General features: G+C 54.8%; 1 protein-coding gene across 2 annotated transcripts in view; it reads left to right on the plus strand.

Annotated features, from left to right (window-relative positions):
• Positions 1-18,043, plus strand: part of TBC1D22A (TBC1 domain family member 22A) — a 355,623-nt gene that overhangs the window by 256,688 nt on the left and 80,892 nt on the right. For both annotated transcript variants that reach the window (XM_079140182.1, XM_079140181.1), the window contains one exon: positions 5,362-5,489. In XM_079140182.1, coding sequence (XP_078996308.1) covers positions 5,362-5,489 — 128 coding nt within the window. The remainder of the gene's footprint in view (positions 1-5,361; positions 5,490-18,043) is intronic.

Genomic DNA, 18,043 nt, shown 5'->3' on the forward strand with positions numbered 1-18,043 from the left:
GGCACAGCCGGGTCTGGGCCACCCTATTCTTGCTCTTGTGGATTGTCTGGAGTGTTCCCCACCGTAGCCCCACCGTTGTTTGACTTGTTGACGTCTGTGAAGCAGAGTCCTGCAGGCAGCTACAGAGGTGCTGTGGGCTGGTTCTGTTTGTCTGTGGTTGGTGTAGTAAGAGGGCTGACTGACAGGAGGCTTGCCTGGTGGCTTGGCAGGTGTTTGCTGAGCTCAGCACCTCCAGCATGGATTTCCTAGGCTGGGCCCCAGCATTGCCTCCATGCTTTCCTGGTTCAGTCTGTGAAGTGGCCTCAGACTCAGTTCCTCGTCCTGTCTGCCCACCTTGCCATGGGTCCTCTAGCTGCCAGGTGTGGCAGCCTCTCTTTGGGGCCTGACTTGTCTCAGCTGTTTAAGGTTGACCTGTACCACATCCTGCCACGAGGGGTGGGGTGGGCTCAGACCAAGAGGATTCTCGGCTGTGAGGAGGCCCCGTGCTCACTGCCAGCTCACTCTTGTTCTCTTTTAAAACTGATTGGAGAAGTCGGGCCCCCAGTTCAAAGCCTCTTACTCTGGGCTTACACCTGGCCCAGTGCAAGTGTGGTGCATTCACGGCTGTTCTCTGCTCCTTCAGAGTCTGGAAGCGCTTCTCGGGTATCTGAAGTGTGAGTGATTATGCCTGGTCTTTAGGTAGATAAATCCGAGTAGTGTCTGATTCTGCGTCAGCCAGGTCGATAGAATCATGTCTTTTCCTTTATAGCATAAATCCTGGGACAGAGTGCCCTTTCAATCAAGAAGAGATGTTTTCATAGGATTCATTTGTAGGTCTGCTGTTGACATCACTATGGAAACTGCTGAGCAGACACCATGGTCCCCTTTCCTGCCCCAATGGGACCAGGCTCTTCCTGGTGACTTCCCAGCACACCTTGCCCTGGCACACAGGGCATTGTGGGGAAGTCTTTTCAGCCTGAAAGATGACAGTAATTACATCTGCCTGCTCATTCATTATACGACACCCTTATTTCCAGTGAAATGGAAATTTCAGTTTCAGAATTATTGCTAACCAAATTACCTTTATCAGTGAAAGAGCATCTGCTCACAATTACTTATAAAATGGAAAAAATGAATCTTTTCAGCATATACATTCACAGTTCTGATGTGTATAAATTGAAAGTCACGCCTGGAGTTTAGCAGTCCGTTTTTCACCCTGTTCAACACGGGAGGCAACCCTGCCAGAAATTCATCATGCACATTAGAGGGTGGCTGGAGAGGGGCCAGTCCACTTTGTCACTCTTCCTTACCTGCTTCCACAGAAGCTGGTAACCAGTGAAAAATGGCCACCTGCCCATGAACAAGGACACTCTGCAGTTCGTTCTAGGATGGACGTTCTGTCTGACGTTCTAGCCTGGCCTTGTCTTGCACTGCTTGGCAGGACACCCACTGTGACACCTCATCACGTCCCCCCCACCATGGGTGTGGCTTGGTCCCTCAGCTCTTGTCAGGACACAGGGAAGGCCAGGTGCTGGTGCTCATACTGGGGGAGTCTGGTGGAGGAGACAGCGTGGAGGCTCGGCTCTTCTTGTCCTCCCTGTCCTGTCCTTCCTCCAGGGCAGGAAGCAGGCCTTGCCTTCCCTGTGTCTGCCTGAGAGGCAGCCTGGGCTAGGGCGCCTGGTGAAGCCCTGCTGTGGGGCCTGCAGAGTGGGGAGCCTCTGTCCTGAGAGCTGGACTCTGTCCTCCCAGGTTATCACTGGGCTGGGTTCCCCTCCTGTCACTGGCACTCCTGCAGATGCTGACTGGGCTTTGCTCTGTGGAGCGGGATGACCATGTCCAGGTGCTGGTTCCTGGAGACCCAAGGGTGAAACCACTTCACAGCTGGAGGGGGTAGTCCTGGGTCCTGTCTCCACTCTGCTGCCACTGCATGCACGCCTTTGGACAGGTTGCCTCACAGGTGAGGCGTGTGACCCTGCAGGGAGCTGTGTGGGGAGCTTGGTACGAGGACACAGGGTACTATGCCCTGGCTGGCGGGCAGTCCTTGCCAATCCAGCTTCACCAGGGGAGGGCTCGGAGTGCGTGGGCAGCTCTACGCCCTCCTACAGATGAGCAGTGCAGAAGTCAGCAGTCACCCCACTGTCCAGTCGCTGTCCAGTCACTCCTCGCTGGCCATGTCATCGTTGCCACGGCAGGACCCGACTGTCAAAGCGCATTGGGACAGGCATATTTAATAATCTGGACCCTGTACTGACTCGTTTCACTAGCGGAGGTTCAAGGCAGTTTCTAGTGGTTAAGTAATCGGCACCCCGGTTCTACTTTGGGACGTCGGTTCTTGTGCATTCCTTCTCTCTGCCTGTACATTGACACCATGGCCTGCTAGTGAGAAATCAAGTCCAGTTTTCAAGGGGCGCCTTCAAGCAAGCACTCACCTCCCTCCCCACCCACCCCCACCCACCCACACCCACCCACACTGGGCTCAGGTGAATGGCCTTGCCAGGACTCGCCCAATAAATGGACACTTCCTCGAGGTGGGGACCCATCTCCTTGGAGACTGAGCTGGACCTGGCTCACCAGGACACCTGTGCCAGCCTCTTTCAAGAGTCACAGGAACATGGGACAAGGAGCCCTAGGACACTGGTAGGAGCCACAGTGCCCCCAGACTGGTGGGCACTCTGCTGCACACCAGGTCCCACCTCAGAGAAGCCTGGCATCTTGAGAACTGGAAAACAAACAGTTCTGATGTGTGCCCAGAGGCAGGCGGCACCTTTCTGACTAACTGGCCAGAAACAGTCCTGAAAAATTCAGCATGATTCTAGAACATCTGTCATTGAAGTAACCTAGTGAAACAGGAAAGAGCAAGCCGCCATGCTCTATTTGCAGCCCCAAAGGTGGTAGCACAGGAAACTGGCCTGCTCCCAGCCCTCCCCTGGTGAAGCAGATGGGCAAGGAGTGCCCGCCAGCCAGGGCAGGGTGCCCTGTGTCCTGCACTAAGCTTCCCCTACAGCTTCCTGCAGGGCCACATCCTCACGCCCTGACCAGGGGACCCTCAGCCCTCCCCCACCAAAGGTGTACACATGACAGCAGCAGAGTGGAGACCACCCTGGAAAGCAGAGCTGCAGAACAGGAGTGACCATCTGCTGGGCACACCTGCCCTGGAGGCCTAGGATCAGTGCTTTCACCACAGCCCTGCCCGCCACCCTGCAGGTCCCCTGCCCCCCACTGGCTCCAGGCCCTGTCACTGCAGCCTCCTCCTCCCCAGGTAGCCAGCTGCCTGTTCTTGGAGCTCATTCCTGTCTTCTGAGTGAAAGAACCTTGTTCAGTAAATCCTCTCGGTCTCCAGGTATTATCAGATTGGAGTCTCCCCTGATCCAGAGTGCCCGTGTCAGTGCACGGACTGTGGTGAGGCTTCCTGTCAGCTCTGGAGGGCTGTGTCCTTGGGAATGGACAAGGGTCGGGATAGATGAGGAGCCACTCTGGGGGCTTAGTTTCAATTTTTAGCTGCAGATAATTTCAGTTGGAAACAATTTATCTATCTATATATTTGTTTATTTTGCGGTGGCGGGGATCCAGGGTCTCACCTGTGCTCGGGAAGTGCTGTACCACTGGGCTACACCCCCCACCTCTTCCTATTCTTTAAAAACTTTGCCTCCATAGAAACATGCAGGTTTACCTGTCAGACTTGTGTGGATGAGTGCCAAATCTTAGTAAAGCAAAACCAGGGCATGCCTGTGAGCCCAGCTCCTCAAGGGGCTCATGCTGGAGGATCGCAGGTTCAAGGCCAGTCTCAGCAGCTTGGTGATGTCCTATTCAGAATAAAATAAAAAAGGACTGAGGTTGTAGCTCAGTGGTAGAGTACCACTGGTTTCAATCCCCCAAACAAAACCCAAAACAAAGCAACAGACAAAAAATCCCAACCTGTCTGTAGGAGCTGAGTAGGAACCGTGTCTCCCAGGCAAGCAGGCACCCTACAGACTGACCTGCCTGACTTCCATCCCACCTGCTGCCCAGCCTGGCACAATGTTCATGGCTGGTCCTTAACTTTGTTCTTGCAGAGGCAGCACATGGTAGTGGGCAAATGGGCACTTCTGGGGCCCGCCAGTAGCCTAGTCCAGAGGGCCTCCTTCTCTCCTCTGCGGCTTCAGGTCTGGCACAGCTCCCAGGCTGCTGCAGGAGCTCAAATGAGCCATCGTTCTTCTCGTTGGCCAGTTCTGTGATGGTTCACTCTCTCGTTTTCTTGAGCGTTGTCTTTTCCATGGTAGCCAGGGTCCCACCACCATCCCTTTTCTCCATACCTGCCTGTATCAGTCTGTTTTCTTTTGCTACAATGAAATACCAGAGGTTGGATGCTCATAAGGAAAGAGGTTTATTTAGCTCTCGTTTCTGGAGTTCAAGGACACGGCACCAGCATCAGCTTGGTTTCAGTGAGACCTCGTTTGCCTGTGTAGAAATATGGAAGTCTCTCTCTCAGGTTTGCGTGGTGCAAAACCAAATGTGCACCTGTGACCCCAGCATGGTAGTGCATGCGGGGGGACGGGGGAGTTCACCTCGCCAGAGAGGGCCAGGCTTGTTCTGTGGCCACCCTCTCTCTTGAACCAGCCAGAGTCCCTTCTGAGGGAAGACCTAGATGGCCTGTGGCCTCCCACTCTTAAAGAGGCCCTACCTCTTAGAGCTCCCCACCTCTGTGGTGCCACAGCCAGGACCTTCCCTCCAGCACAGGAGCCCAGGATACAGACCACTGTAGTACAGCCCCACCGGCTGTGGTCGGCTGAGGATGGCAGGGGCTGGGGAGGAGGGCGATAGTGCATGGACCTGGGAGCATGTCAGGGTGCCAGTGCTCTTCCCTGCAGAGGTGGTAGCTCTGCAGAGGGGCTGGGGCAGGGCATGTGGGTCTCAGGCTTGGCCTGGTGAGAGGAACGATCACATGGTTGAACTGGCCTGGCTCTGGGGGTGCTGGTTGGTGGTGCCTGGCTTTCAGAGGCCCAGCCGTCTTCAGGAATGTCCCAGACTAGAATCCAGAGGCCACCAGGGACCTGTCAGTGGGCCTGGATTGATAGGCACATTTTACCTGGGGAGGAACTGGCCAGCTCATGTCCTGTGCTCTTGAAGCCCTATCACCCTGGACACCAGCCTGGCTCTGGCAGAGCTGTCGGGTGGGTAAGAGCACCTGCCTGTGGGCCAGGCAGATGATGTGAGTGCTCATCCATGCGTCCCCAGTGCGCCCCTTGATGAAGCTGCCTTGCACCTCTGTCTGCTGTGTCGGTCTGTCTGCTGGGTGCGGGCCTTTGCGGGGCTGCGGGGCGCGGGGCCTCGGGGCCGGACGGCAGAGGTCGTGGCCTGCAGAGGGCTTCCTGACAGCTTCGGGCCTGTGTTTGTTTTGTGCAGAGCAAGTGCACCGGCACTTGGACCAGCATGAGGTGCGGTACCTGCAGTTCGCCTTCCGCTGGATGAACAACCTACTGATGCGGGAAGTGCCCCTCCGCTGCACCGTCCGCCTGTGGGACACGTACCAGGTGAGTGCCCCCTGTGCCCAGAGAGCCCTGCATTTGATTTTGCCTTCGAGAGTCCTCTCAGTTGAAACAGTCTTGAAGAAGGTCATTGTTGGCGTTCTTGCTCTCTGACCAGATGTGGAACAGGGAAAAGGACTTCACACTGTGCCCCTGTCACTGGGTTTTGCCCTGACCACATGGTGGCAGCATCCCGGGTGCTTGCCATCTGATCGCCTCTCAAGCTGAGTCCTGGGAGCATGGGAGTCCTGCTCTCACACAGGCCGTGCACTGTGTTCTCAGTGACTCCTGCTGGAGACTCAGTCATAGACACACTGATGCAATGTGGCAGTTTTTGCTCTTCTCCAGTTGTGGTGAACTTTGTTTTTCTAGGGCATTGTGCTCTTTGGGACACGTCACCTCTCCCTTGTGTGCATTGTCTGTTCCTGCACTTTTCTTGTCTGCTGAGGCTGCGCCCGCTGCGGGGTTAGACACCAGAGCTCAACATCGGTGCAGGTGCAGACCACAGGCGCCTTGTCCTGGGAGCTGGGAGTGGGACTGCAGAACTGGGGGAGGAGCCTGCTCCTGGCGTGCGCACTCAGCTTGAGGAGGCAGCATTTGTGCTGCAGACTCACCCTTCATGGGTGTGCTGGGCTATGCACAGGGGCACTGGGGGCGGGTGCTGCAGTTGCCTGGGAGGGGGGTTAGGCAGCAGAAGTGGGTTGGATCCAGCAGTGGAACCTGGCACATGGACCCTCATGGAGGAGGTGGTGGGAGTCGGGCCTGGCACTGCAGGAGGGGCCGCTGGGTCTTCTGTTCAGCCCGCACCCTGCCCCCAGGCAGCACTCTGCATGCTGCCTCTCCCTGCAGGGCAGGTGCTGCTGGGTTCCATCCACCCCTTATTCTGAGCCTTTTTCCTGTAAATCCTCTCGAGCAATAACCCAAAGCCTTGTTCCTGATGCTGGTTGCGGTGTGTGCCCTGTGTGGCCCCTGTGGGTGTTCTGAGGCTCTGGGGTCCTTCCTGACTCTATGTGACTTGTGCCAGTTAGTGCTGTGCACGCAGGGTTTATTTGTGCACGGTAACTTTGCCTTTCTAGGCACTTGCAGCTCCAGAATTTCTGATTAGTAACCCTAGTGGGTGCGTCCAACCTTACCCAGGACTGTTGGGCCAGAGTACTGCTCAGTCTAGGCCATCGACAGCCCTTTAGGATTCCAGGAAACAAAACTTTATCTCCCGTAAATTGTGAATGCTCTCCATTTCTGTCTTCGGTTGAGTGGATCAGCTCAGGCTTCTGGTTAAGCAGAGTTCCTTGAAATGCCATCCCCATCACCAACAAATGATAGTGACTCAGGTGTACCTTGAGGAGCCAGGAGGTGGATCAGCTCACCCACAGCCTCTGCCGTTTCCCTATTAAAACTTGGAGCAAGATCATGGTGGCTGTATTGAGTTAAATTTTTCTGAAGTTAAATCTTGTTCTGGATTGACTCACTTGTTCCTGGACTGAGGGACTCATGGACTGGTCATGCCTGGCCATAAACCTTTCATCTCTTAAAGATTGGGGGTGTTTCTATTTTACAGGACCAAGTAACCATGGAATTATATCACATCTTTTGGCAATGAAGATACATCATAATCTTGGGAGACCAACTGAATGATAATGCTCCCCTAAACTTGGGTGTTTATTGGCTGACCATTACAGTTTTCGGATAAGGTAGCTTAAAATGCTTTGGGGACACATATCAAAGAAAGGTTGTTGCTGAGCACCTACTCTGTCCCAGGATCTGACCTAGACAGTGGTCTTAAAATGAACAAGTAGTGTCATCACAAGCTTGGAAAAGAACCAGAGGGGCATAAGCAGAGATGGCCCCTGCTCCCCTGGGACTCTGCATGGTCCATCTCAGAAGCCTGTGTGGGTGCAGGTGGTTGTGGGTAGGCTGGGATTCCAACTCCCTGAAGAACCCCAGCCCCTGAGAGCCCCTTGGGGTGCTACGGAAGGCCCAGATGCATCTTTGCCTGAGGCGCCTCCAGCCACGCCCTCCACAGGGAGAGACGTCTTAGGTCGTTCTTTTGCTCTTTCCCTCTGGTTGGACTGCAGCTGTGGCGGTGAACTAATTCTCTCTCTCTCTGGTGCAGCCAGGCCCTCTGGTTTTCCTGATTTACATGGTGCCGGCTCCCTGCCCCAAAAGGTGTTCTCTAAGGCAGTGGGCACATGGCCTTGGGCAGACAAGGGGGCTCATTTTAAAGGAAGTGGACAAGGTGAGGTGCAGGTGCAGAGGTCACAGAGTGGCTTCATGCTGAGCCGCGTTGGGTGACTCCGACAGCACAGTAGCTGGTTTGTGCTGCTGTCTGCAGAGGAGCTATGTGTCGATTGGTGTGTGTTCTTTTGTTCTCTAGTTAATTCAGAAATAGGCTTGTTTTTTAAAGGTCAGGAAGAGAGGAGCAAAGTGCGAGGCGCCCCTTGAGCTGCTGAGTAGGAGGGCCAATAAGGCCTGTCCAGGAGGACGAGCCCTGAACAGACCCAGTGAGAAACGCGTACCTCGTGACCACCAGCCTCGTTCCTCCTTCCACACAAACCTGTCCCAGAAATAGATGTTGAGTGCATCCTGTGTGCCAGCACTGAGCTGGGCCTGGGGTACAGGGGCAAGACAGAGAAGTCTGCCCTCACAGCCTGCTCCTTGTGGGAGGGAGAGCAGAGCAAATATGCAGTGGAGTGACCTTGTGGCCACTGCTGGCCAAGGTCAGGTAGCAGCGGTGGTATATGGAGAGCAGGTGCAGAAGCATCTGTAGTGCAGAGCCAGGGAAACCAGGCCGTGAAGATGGTATGAGGGCAGCTTGGAGAGGCCTTGCCTGGAGGCTGGGGTGTGGCTGCCCCCCCCCCCCCCTTGCGGGCTGCAGTGGTGGGAGGGGTGAACATGCGCTGCATTGGGGGCAGAGGACGTAGCACCTGCCCTTGTGACGGGGAGCTGGGCAGCTTCCTCGTGGATGTTTCAGCAGGAGGGAGGTGTAAGAAAACCACGCCACACACAGGAAATCACATAAGGGAGTTTATTAAGCATACAGAGTGTCTTCCTGCAGGGTAAGAGAGAAAATGAGGAAAAGAGAAAGGGCGTGTGCTAGAGAGAATGGAAAAGCGAGGAGGAGAAAGAAAGTGAGTCGGGGAGAGAAAACATGAGAAAAGATGGCAGGGTAGCTCCTCTTAAGCAGTTGAATTCCGCTGGGCTAACAGGGGACCAACAATGGAGGATACTTGCAAGCTGACTGATGAAGCAGTAGCTAGCTAGGATGTTCACAGACTGACAGTAGTTGGGAAGTGGGGAAATGGATGCAACGGAAAGGGCCAGGGAAGCAGCTTTGTATTACAGGAGGGAGCCAGGTGGACACCTAGGGAGAGGAAACCCTAGACAGAGGGGGCAGCAGGCCAGCCTGCCTGTGGGAGTTTGTGTCAGAGCCGTGCATGTGGTGTGATCAGAGACTGGCATCATGAGAGTGCACGTTCCCTCGCCACGGGTACAGATGGTCCCGTGAGGAAGTGGCCATGGACGCCAGCAGGCTTGGGGGCTCAGTGTTCCCCCATGTTCCTTGCTCTGCCAGCTGAGGGTCCAGAAGTCCCCAAACCCCAGTAGCAATGAACCTACCCCAGGCCCAGTGTTTTATTCAGCTGCTTCGCTGCTGTGACCAAAAGAATTGACAAGAACAGTCAGAGGAAAAGTTTATTTGGGGCTCACATTTCAGAGGTCTCCGTCTGTAGACAGCCAGCTCTATTCCTGTGTGCCAGAGGGAGGCAGAACTTCATGGCGGAAGGGTGCAGAGGAGCAAAGGTCATGACAGGGCCACCAAGAAGCAGAGAGAGACCTCCACTCAACAAGGACAAAGTATAAGCCCCAAAGACACTCCCCCATGAACCTCTTTCCTCCAGCCACACCCCACCTGCCGACAGTTACCCAACAGTTAGTTAATCCTTATCAGGAGATTAATGCACTGATTAGGTTAAAACTCATAACCCAATTACTTCGGCTGTAAACTTCTTTGTACTGTCTCACACATGAGCTTTTAGGGGACACCTCACATCTAAACCATAACATCCAGATCTAGGCTTTTGATACTCTTCTCCAGCCAAAGGGACCCAGGCTCTCTGGAGAAGTGACCAGTGCCCAGGGAGCAACCTGGAGCACCTTGTAGGGCCAGGGAGCACAGAAGTGCTCAGGCACCCTCAGTCATGGGGCATCTGAGGACCCAGTGGCCAGAGCAAAAGAATGAGCAACAAAGTAGCATTGCACTGTAACCCAAAGTATGAAACTAAGTATTAGATCCATGTTTGCATAAACTGAGAAATGGGAACAAGAGACAAATTGCATGTCCAGAATTGCACAGTACTTAGGCAGATACTTCCCCTCTTGATTTGTACTATGCAGAGTGACCTTGTCCAAAGAGCTCAGTGTAGGGAGGCAGCAAGAGGAACATGGCAGTGGAAAATCCTGACAGACACACAGCCAGGGGACGGAGGTCGGCAACTCTGAGCCACGTTGATGTGTGCCCTTGATAGATGAGGAGGAGGAGGACACTACCCACTGAAGTCTTTCCTCCCCAAACCCCTAGGCCAGCCCAGAGAAGAACATCAGCAACACCCCGTGGAGGTATGTTCTAGAATATGGCTGACCAGCAGTTTTCAGGACTGTCGGGCTCATCCAAAGGCAATTTGAGAAACTGTCACAGGCCAGAGGAGCCCAAGAAGAGATGATGATTAAATGTCCCGTGGGATCCTGAAAGGGGTTCTGGGACAGAAAAAGGACATGAGGGAAAAACCAAGGAAACCACATGGAGACCAAGGTCAGAGGGGTCATATGGAAACAGTGAGCCCCAGGGATATACAGAGTACTGGACGAGACATCCTTGTCGGTCTGACACACTGCTCTGTACCAGACCTTGTGTGCTCCTTGTATCTTGAAGATGGGGTCAGAGGGCATGTGAGGGGTTGGAGATGAGTCCCAGGTGTGTTGGGAAGCTTCTGGAGCAGCCAGCCTCTCCCCTTGGTGTGGGCTGGACCTGATGGACGACTCCTCCCTGCTCATGCTTCTCCTGACTCTCTCGTGAGCTGCCCCAGGTGAGGAGTGATCTCTCCATCCACCAGCCTTTGAGGACCTGAGACCACCGTCAGCCCTGTGAGTGAGCTGTGAGGTGGAGCCAACACCTTGACTATAGCCTGAAAGACCCTGGACTGCAGCCCATGGCTGTGCTCCCATTACTGACTCCCAGAAACACCCAGGTCACCACTGCTTGTGCCCCTGAGGTTTACCTAATCCTGCAGCAGTCTGTTGTCACGGGTGGTTTAAGTAGCATGTAGAGTTGGGAGGCAGGAGTGGGTACGAGGACGCTGTTGGGCCTCTTGCATGTGGGGCCATCCCAAGGGCAGTTGGGCCTGATTGTGACTTATTATGGGGCCTAGTTGAGGCAGGAAGCGAAAGGGGGTTACTGTTGGGAGAGGTGGGCTATGATGTTGGGCTGGACAGGTCCCTAAGTTGGGGCACTGTTCCCAATCCTCAGCACCCTGTGAGCCCAGTATAGGCTCCATTGATTCTTTTAAAAGGAAACTCCATTTGCAGAGGTTGAGGTGGGGAGTGGGTGCCTGCTCAGAAGTCATTTGGAACATGGGATCTAACCTGTCCATATCAGGCCATGAAATTCCATTTACATTGTAATGGGAGATGCAGGTCAGTTCTGATAACACTTTATGGAGCTCAGAAGAGGCACACCTGCTGGTGACATCCATCCCCCACTGTTGACAGCAGCACAGCCTCCGCTGTGTGGGAGAATTGGACCTGGGACCCCACGACAGTGTTTCAGGGAGTGTTCTGCCCTGGGAGCGCACATCCTGGCCTGGGAGGATGTGGTGCTTTAGGTGTGAGGTGTCCCCCAGGAACTCCTGTGTGTGAGACGATGCAAGAGGGTTCCAGGGTGAAAGGAGCAGTCCCATCCTTAACCTAATTGGTGGGTTAATCCACTGATGCAGGCAGTAGGAGGAGGCGGGTCACTGGGGGCATGGCTCTGGGGTTTGTTTGGTCCCTGGTGAGTGGAATTCTCTCTGCTTCCTGTTTGCCTGAGCTGCTTTCCTCTTCCCCACCCTTCGGCTATGGTGTGCTGCCTCACCTTGGCCCAGATCTGTGGCATTCCCTGTGTGTGCAGTGAGACTGCTGAAACCATGAGCACCGAATAAACTTTTCCTCCTCTAAAATTGTTTTTGACAGGTCTTTTGGTCATAGTGTTAAAAAAACTGACTAAAGTAGAGTGGATGGGGACACACAGTTAGAGCCCTGTGTGCTGCTGGTGACAAGTGGCACTGGGGCTTGGGAGGACCCTTCTCTGCTGGGGAGGCATGGTGACTAGGTCTTGCGGCTGAGTTGAAGCTGAGCAGGCGGAGGTGTAGTGGAAGGGTGGGCCACAGGCATGCTCCAGAGCGCAGGGACCTTGTGCCCAGCATATGCTGGCACAGAGCCCATCCAGGAAGTGGCTGCAGGATGGTTTGCAGCAGGCAAGGAGTGCAGTCCAAAGTGCCTGGAGGCAGATAGGCACAGCCTGGTCCCCGTGAGGGAGGCCTGGGTGTGGCCGTGTTGGGTCATTTGGGTGTCAGAGCAGGAGATGGGCTTTGAGCCCAATGCCTGCCGGATCCTCTGCCTGCTGTGCCTAGGTAACAGCCATCAGGCTCTCCTGGGCCTTCCGGGGCACCACACTGCTGATGCTATGGAAACTGATGGATTGGGTTAATCTAATAAACCCAGAGAAGCAGGTCTCCTTACAACATACTTTTTCATAAGCCCATTAGGATTTGAGGGCGTAAGCTCTTCATGCCTGCCCTCCTCCAGGAAGCAGGCATACATCACTGTCAGCGGGTTGGGGTTTAGAAATGAGAATATTCAACAGGACTTGACTTGCTGCTGATAAGTTTGCAGGGAGGAACTGGCAGAGGGTGTTCTGCACTTGGAGCAGCAGTGTGTCCGTGCCTGGGGTTTAGAGATGGTGTGTAAAGAGCATCTGGGGTGTACAGGGCGACTCCGAGCTCTTTCCTCATCCATCAGTCACGTCGGGTTCTATCAGAGCTCGTTCCAGGCTTGGAAACTACAGAGGAGGCAGTTTCTTCTCTCTGCAGCTCTGGTTCACCCCAGTATGTTTGGGCAAGTGTGCGAGGGCCCAGAGGTCTGTCCATGTGTGTCCCATTGAAGAAAGACCGGAAAGACCGTCCAGGTGGAGGCAGGGCCCTGTCAGCTCCCACAGTCTTGAAGTGGGGCCATCTCTGGAACTCTTCTCAGATGAAACTTCAAGTTGTCTTTGAAACAAGAATGATTTGCATGATATTTGGTCTCTGCGTTGGTCAGGTTGGCACTGCTGTGGCAAGTTGCTGAGGCACTCGGCTTATAAAGAGGATGGACGTATCTTGGCTTCGTTTTGGAGGTCTCAGCCCATGGCCCCTGTTGCTGTTAGGCCTGTGGTGGAGGCAGCGCGTTGTGTGGGAGGACATGACAGAGCCAAATGGGCACCTGAGGGCCAGGCAGTGAAAGGGAAAAGAGGATGGGGCTGGGGTCCCAGTGTCCCCTTTGAGGGCCGCACCCCCACACACCTGAAGACTTCCCACTAGGCCCTGATGCTCCCAGTAGTGCCAAGCTGGGGACCAGACCTTTAACCTGTGAGCCTGGGGAGGACATACCAGATCCAAACTGATTTTTAAATTTGTAACAGATAAAACCTTTATTTCTGGAAATTATTTGATGAGTGATTATAAACTGCAGCTGCCTCGTAACAGGCGGGGCAGGGCAATTCCTTGCGTGGGAAGGGTGATTGGTGAGTGGCAGTCTCCTCTGCGTTTCAGTCGTCTGGAAGGTCTGGCTACCCTGGGCCTCCCTGGGAGGAGTCAGTCTGGCCAGAGGGCAGGAGCCTCCCTGACTTCCTGATGTCCAGTTCTGGGTAGCCACATTCAAGGGTGTCGAGTGGCACCTTGTGGTCGATGGGGGTTGCCTTGTGTGAATACTCGCCCAAAGTAGACAGGAATTCTTACCCGGTTCTGGAGTTGAATTTCATGGTGGTGGCGTTTTCTAAGGACGGATACAAGAGTTCGCTTTCTTAGCTGGTTGCAGTGGCACTTGCTTGTGATCCTAGCAGCTTGGAAGGCCACACGAGTCCAAGGCCAGCCTGGGCAAAGTAGTGAAACGCAGTCTCAAAATGAAAAATACAAAGGGCAGGGGGTGTGTCTCTGTGGTCAAGCACCCGTGGTCCATCTCCAGCACCACCTCCGAAGAAAAGAAGAGTTCCTGCAAGTGAAACACCCCTGGCCAGGCCCCACAGTTTTAGGGCAGCTTCTGGCTGCGCCTTGTCCTCCAGGAGCCCAGTGTGTGCTGGAACCTAAACCACGGATGGCCAGGAGGAGCAGCCCGCCCTGGGGTTGCCTGCAGATGCCCCCAGGTGGAGCACGGAGGGAGCCGCCCATTTGGGGTGGTATGTGCAGGAGACCTCATCCACAGGGAGGCTGTCCAGGCCTCAGTGCCTTTTAGAGTGCCAAAGCGTTTGAGGGGAGAAGAGGGACTGTTGTGACAGGTCTGGCTCTGTGGAGCTGAGTGGAGAGCACTTTGGCCCTAGACCTGCTGCATGGTATGGTTTGGGAAAGTCTGGGTTCACAAGACCCAGAAGCACTGAGGGCCTTACCTCAGTGCTGTGCAAGCCAGGGGGTGCTGATCCCATAAGGCCACTGGACAGCCTGGGCTCTGCTCCAGACCCCCTAGAGCATCTGTATGTTGTCTCTTCCTAGCTGAGAACCTGGTCGGACAGGTTCTTGCAGGTAGTGAAACTTTGGGAAGGACTCAGTCCCTGTATGCCTCATATAAACAGGTCAAGATCTGTAGCAGGGGAATCTAGGACCCCCAGTGTGTGAGGGCACAATGGAGACCAGGAGGGAGCAACTGCACCTGGCCCCAGGAGAGTGCAAGGTGTGGCAAGGACAGGAAGACCCAAGGACGCGTGTGCTGCTGTGTTTGAGGGTCAGGCCCCGGCTGGCTTCAGACTTGGTGTCTTAGCTGCGGGTGTAGAGCAGAACCTCTGCAGAGGTAGAAAGAGCAGGTGTGGGAGGAAAACAGCCACGCGCCAGTGCTGCAGCTTCATTGGTTGCGTCCCCTGAAGCCAGGGGCCTCATCTAGGCCCTGGTTCTAGTTGGAGCAGCAGCCCGCTGCCTGCTGTGCTGAAGATTGCAGGGGCCTGAGCCCTGCACCCTACGCAGAGCTGCGGAGCGGCCGCTGTGCTGGCTGTCCAGGGGCTTGTTCTGCAGAAGCAGGAGGTGAGGAGGCTGGTGGCCCACCCAGGGTCACATGGAGTTTGCTAGCTATTTTCCATTTTTCTAAGCTTTAAGATGATGTATCGGTGAACATTTTATCTGCAGAGCGACCTTAAGCAACTTGTCCAACTTCTTTAGACCTTTGGACAAAAGGTTAAGTAAAACCAGGGCTGTTGAATGGAGCCCTGGAGGAGGACTTGGCTTCCCAGCACTGGAGAACATGTTTCTCCTGACCTTCGCTTGACCTTGGTGTAGGATGGGCAGAGGAGGGTCAGGGACATTTCCCTTCCTGCAGGGAGTTGCTCTACCCCTTCCCTAAAAACCCACGCCTTGGAGAGATTTCTGACAGGATTAGCAATAGCTCTTCAGAGAATACTAACTAAGCCTACATTTCAACACGAATCGCGCACTGTTGGGGAAATTGTTCATTCTGCCTTTGTGGCCAGTGTGTGACTCCTAGTCCTAGAGAGTCGAGTTCTTCACCGACACCAAGTGGCATGCCAGGGGCTGAGACTGAGGGAGAGGACATGAATGGCTTGACTTCTTGCTCAGCATGGACATGTTGCTGGGATGGACGGTGGGGAAACGGGCCAGGCAGGAGACTCGAGGAGCCACTGCTGGCGAACAGAGAGAAGGGGCCGGCGGCTCTCACAGGACTTCCAGATTGAACAGAGCAAGGGAGTCGGCAGCCTCTCCTGTGGACACAGGGTCCTCAGAAGCTGCATCCTCTTCAGGTTGGCTTGCCGATGGGTGCCCTCTTACTACCCTAGGCCTCATGGTGCCCTGTGACTGTGCCCTCTGCATCTGCTCTTTGCCTTTGCTGGGCAGTGCCATTCAACTGTGGAATTTCCTCTGACCCTGCTTTGTCCCCAGAAGGACTTCTCCAGGGTGCAGGCTTGCCTCACTGGTGGTCAGGGCTAGTCCCAGGTTGTTCCAGTCTCGCCTGCTGCCCACTCTTTGGCATTGGCTTTGGCTTTCTCATGGACAGTTGACCAAGAACATGTTCACCTGATCTTAAGTAAAAGGAGGTGACCTTCAACCCAAAGGATAAAGCTGAAACCAGCTAAAGCCGCAAGGGTCCAGCTGAGGCATGGCCGCCTCCCACCTGCCCTAGCACCCCAGTCCTGCTCTGGGATGGTCCTGGGGCTCCTCTGTGACCGAATCCCTAAAGCAGCCAGAGGAGGAGCCCAGCAGGCTCTGCTGCCGAGAAGGTGCGTTTGGACCTGCCTCATTTGTAAGGTGGCTTCAGGGTCTGTGTGACCTCAATAGGTGTCCCCCATCCTGAGCACTGACTGAGGTCAGCCCCAGCCCTAGGTGGCCCATGTGACATCCCTGTCAGGAAAGGCAGCTGTGGCATTGGCTCTCTGCTTGGTGCATATGTGGGATATACTTGAGCACTGTGTGGGGCCAGCAGCCCGCCATAGGCTGGGTGTGGAGCCCTGTGTTTCCCTGGGGCAGGAAGGGTGATCTGGTCCTAGCACATCCAGCCACTTTGTGCCCTGCAGATCCATTGCTCAGTCATCCCAGCTGGTGTCTCTTGTTACTGAATCTCCTTACCTGGAAAAGGGCAAGGAGCTAACAGCAAATGACAGACTGGTGTTGGCATCCAGGTCTTCCTAAGGACAACTGCCAGCCTCGAAGAAAGGGCAGATAGAATAATGGAGCACTCCCCACTCCCCAGAGACCTGCCTTCTGCCACCCTCCCTAGCCCCTGTGACTGGGTACCTGCTTCTCCTCTCATGGTGACTTGGAGTTGCCTTGTTCTAGCCTATCTCCTCGCCCTACAGGCGCCACGTGCAGGGCACATGGGGGGCTAGGGCCTGCTGTGTTCCGGTGCCCGAATTTGGTGGGGAGGCTACCGTTACTGGGTGCAGAGTTGCCAATGGGGAGCCCTGCATAGGGGTGGGTGTGCTCCTGCTCTGTCTGCTGGGCATCGCAGCCCGACGCAGCGTGCAGCTGCTCTCCACAGGGTCCTGACTTACAGGCCTCCTAAGGCATAGTGTAGGCTGGTAATTATCTCCTGTTTTATGTGCTCTGCAACAAAATCAAGAAGTAAAAGTTCACCTCAGTGTTGCTTCCAGGAGCTTGGCCTTGTGTGTCCCCAGCACAGGGAGTTCTCAAAGGTTTCTAGTCCAATTTTCTATGACCTTTTGTTAATGACCAGGAGGAGTTGGCCAGTGCTCTGCCTGGCTCCCTGGTGCCACACATGCAGCTCTGCCTTGGATGCTCAGCTCCTCTTCCTGGTCCACCATGACCAGGATCTATGACATTACGATAGCACCCTGGGCCAGCCATCAGCTTCCTGTTGCTGAGCATTGAAACTTCCAAGCATTAGCCCATGTCTCCGGGGAAAGCTCTAGACACACCTGCTGAGGAGTGGATGGTGAGCACCCCAGCCAGTGCTGACAGCTCGGCTTCAGGTGGTCACTCGCTTTGTGAGGCCTTTCTCGTATTGTCCCACAGGAGCACACTGCAGAAGAGATCAGAGAAGAGAGAAGCCCCTTTCCCAGTGATTGTACCCAGCATGCTCGTGTCCCTTGGTTGGGCTGGTGCAGCAGGCCCTCTGGTGCTCTGGGAGCAGTGGCAGATGTGCCAGCAAAACTGCTGTTAGGGTTGGAATGGCGTCTTTAGCATGGTCCCATGTTGCTGTGAACATTGGCTTAGGGCAAACTGCGTTCGCTCCACGTACCCAAGTCTGTAGGAAATACTGAATAATTCAGTGGTGCGGAGGTCAGACCGGTGACCCACATGCCCTCTGGATTAAGCTGTTCTTGGCCCTGTGTCCCCTGCTGCCTCCTGTATGCTGCAGGAAGCTGCTGTTAGTCCTTTGGGAGGGATGGTCAGGGTGGGTAACCCTGGAGTTGCTCAGGAAGGCCTGGGGACCCTCACGGAGAGGTGGGGGTGGGAGAAAGGATTGACTTGACCTGTTTAGATGAGTTGGGGCTGAACACATGAACCCATGTAGGCCTGCTGTGTACAGGGAGGACCCCAAGGCCTACCCGTAGGAGGGAGGTGACTTGCCCAGGGTCCTATTGCTAGGCAGTGTTTGTGAAAAACCTCTGTGGGATACCTGTGTACCCTGAGGTGGCCCAGGCTCCTGCCCTTCTGAGCGGCCCTTTTGGTACAGCCTTGCCTCTGCCCAAGTGCTCATCCAGTTGGGGCCACTGCTCCCCAGCCGGGTGGCACCAGACCCTCACTGTGCAAGCCACTAATTCCTCTGTTCAGTGCATCAGTGCAGGTAGTCAGCTTGACTGATCCCAGAGCTCCCTA

This window comes from Sciurus vulgaris, assembly GCF_902686455.1.
Source record: "Sciurus vulgaris genome assembly, chromosome: 5".
Lineage (NCBI taxonomy): Eukaryota > Metazoa > Chordata > Mammalia > Rodentia > Sciuridae > Sciurus > Sciurus vulgaris.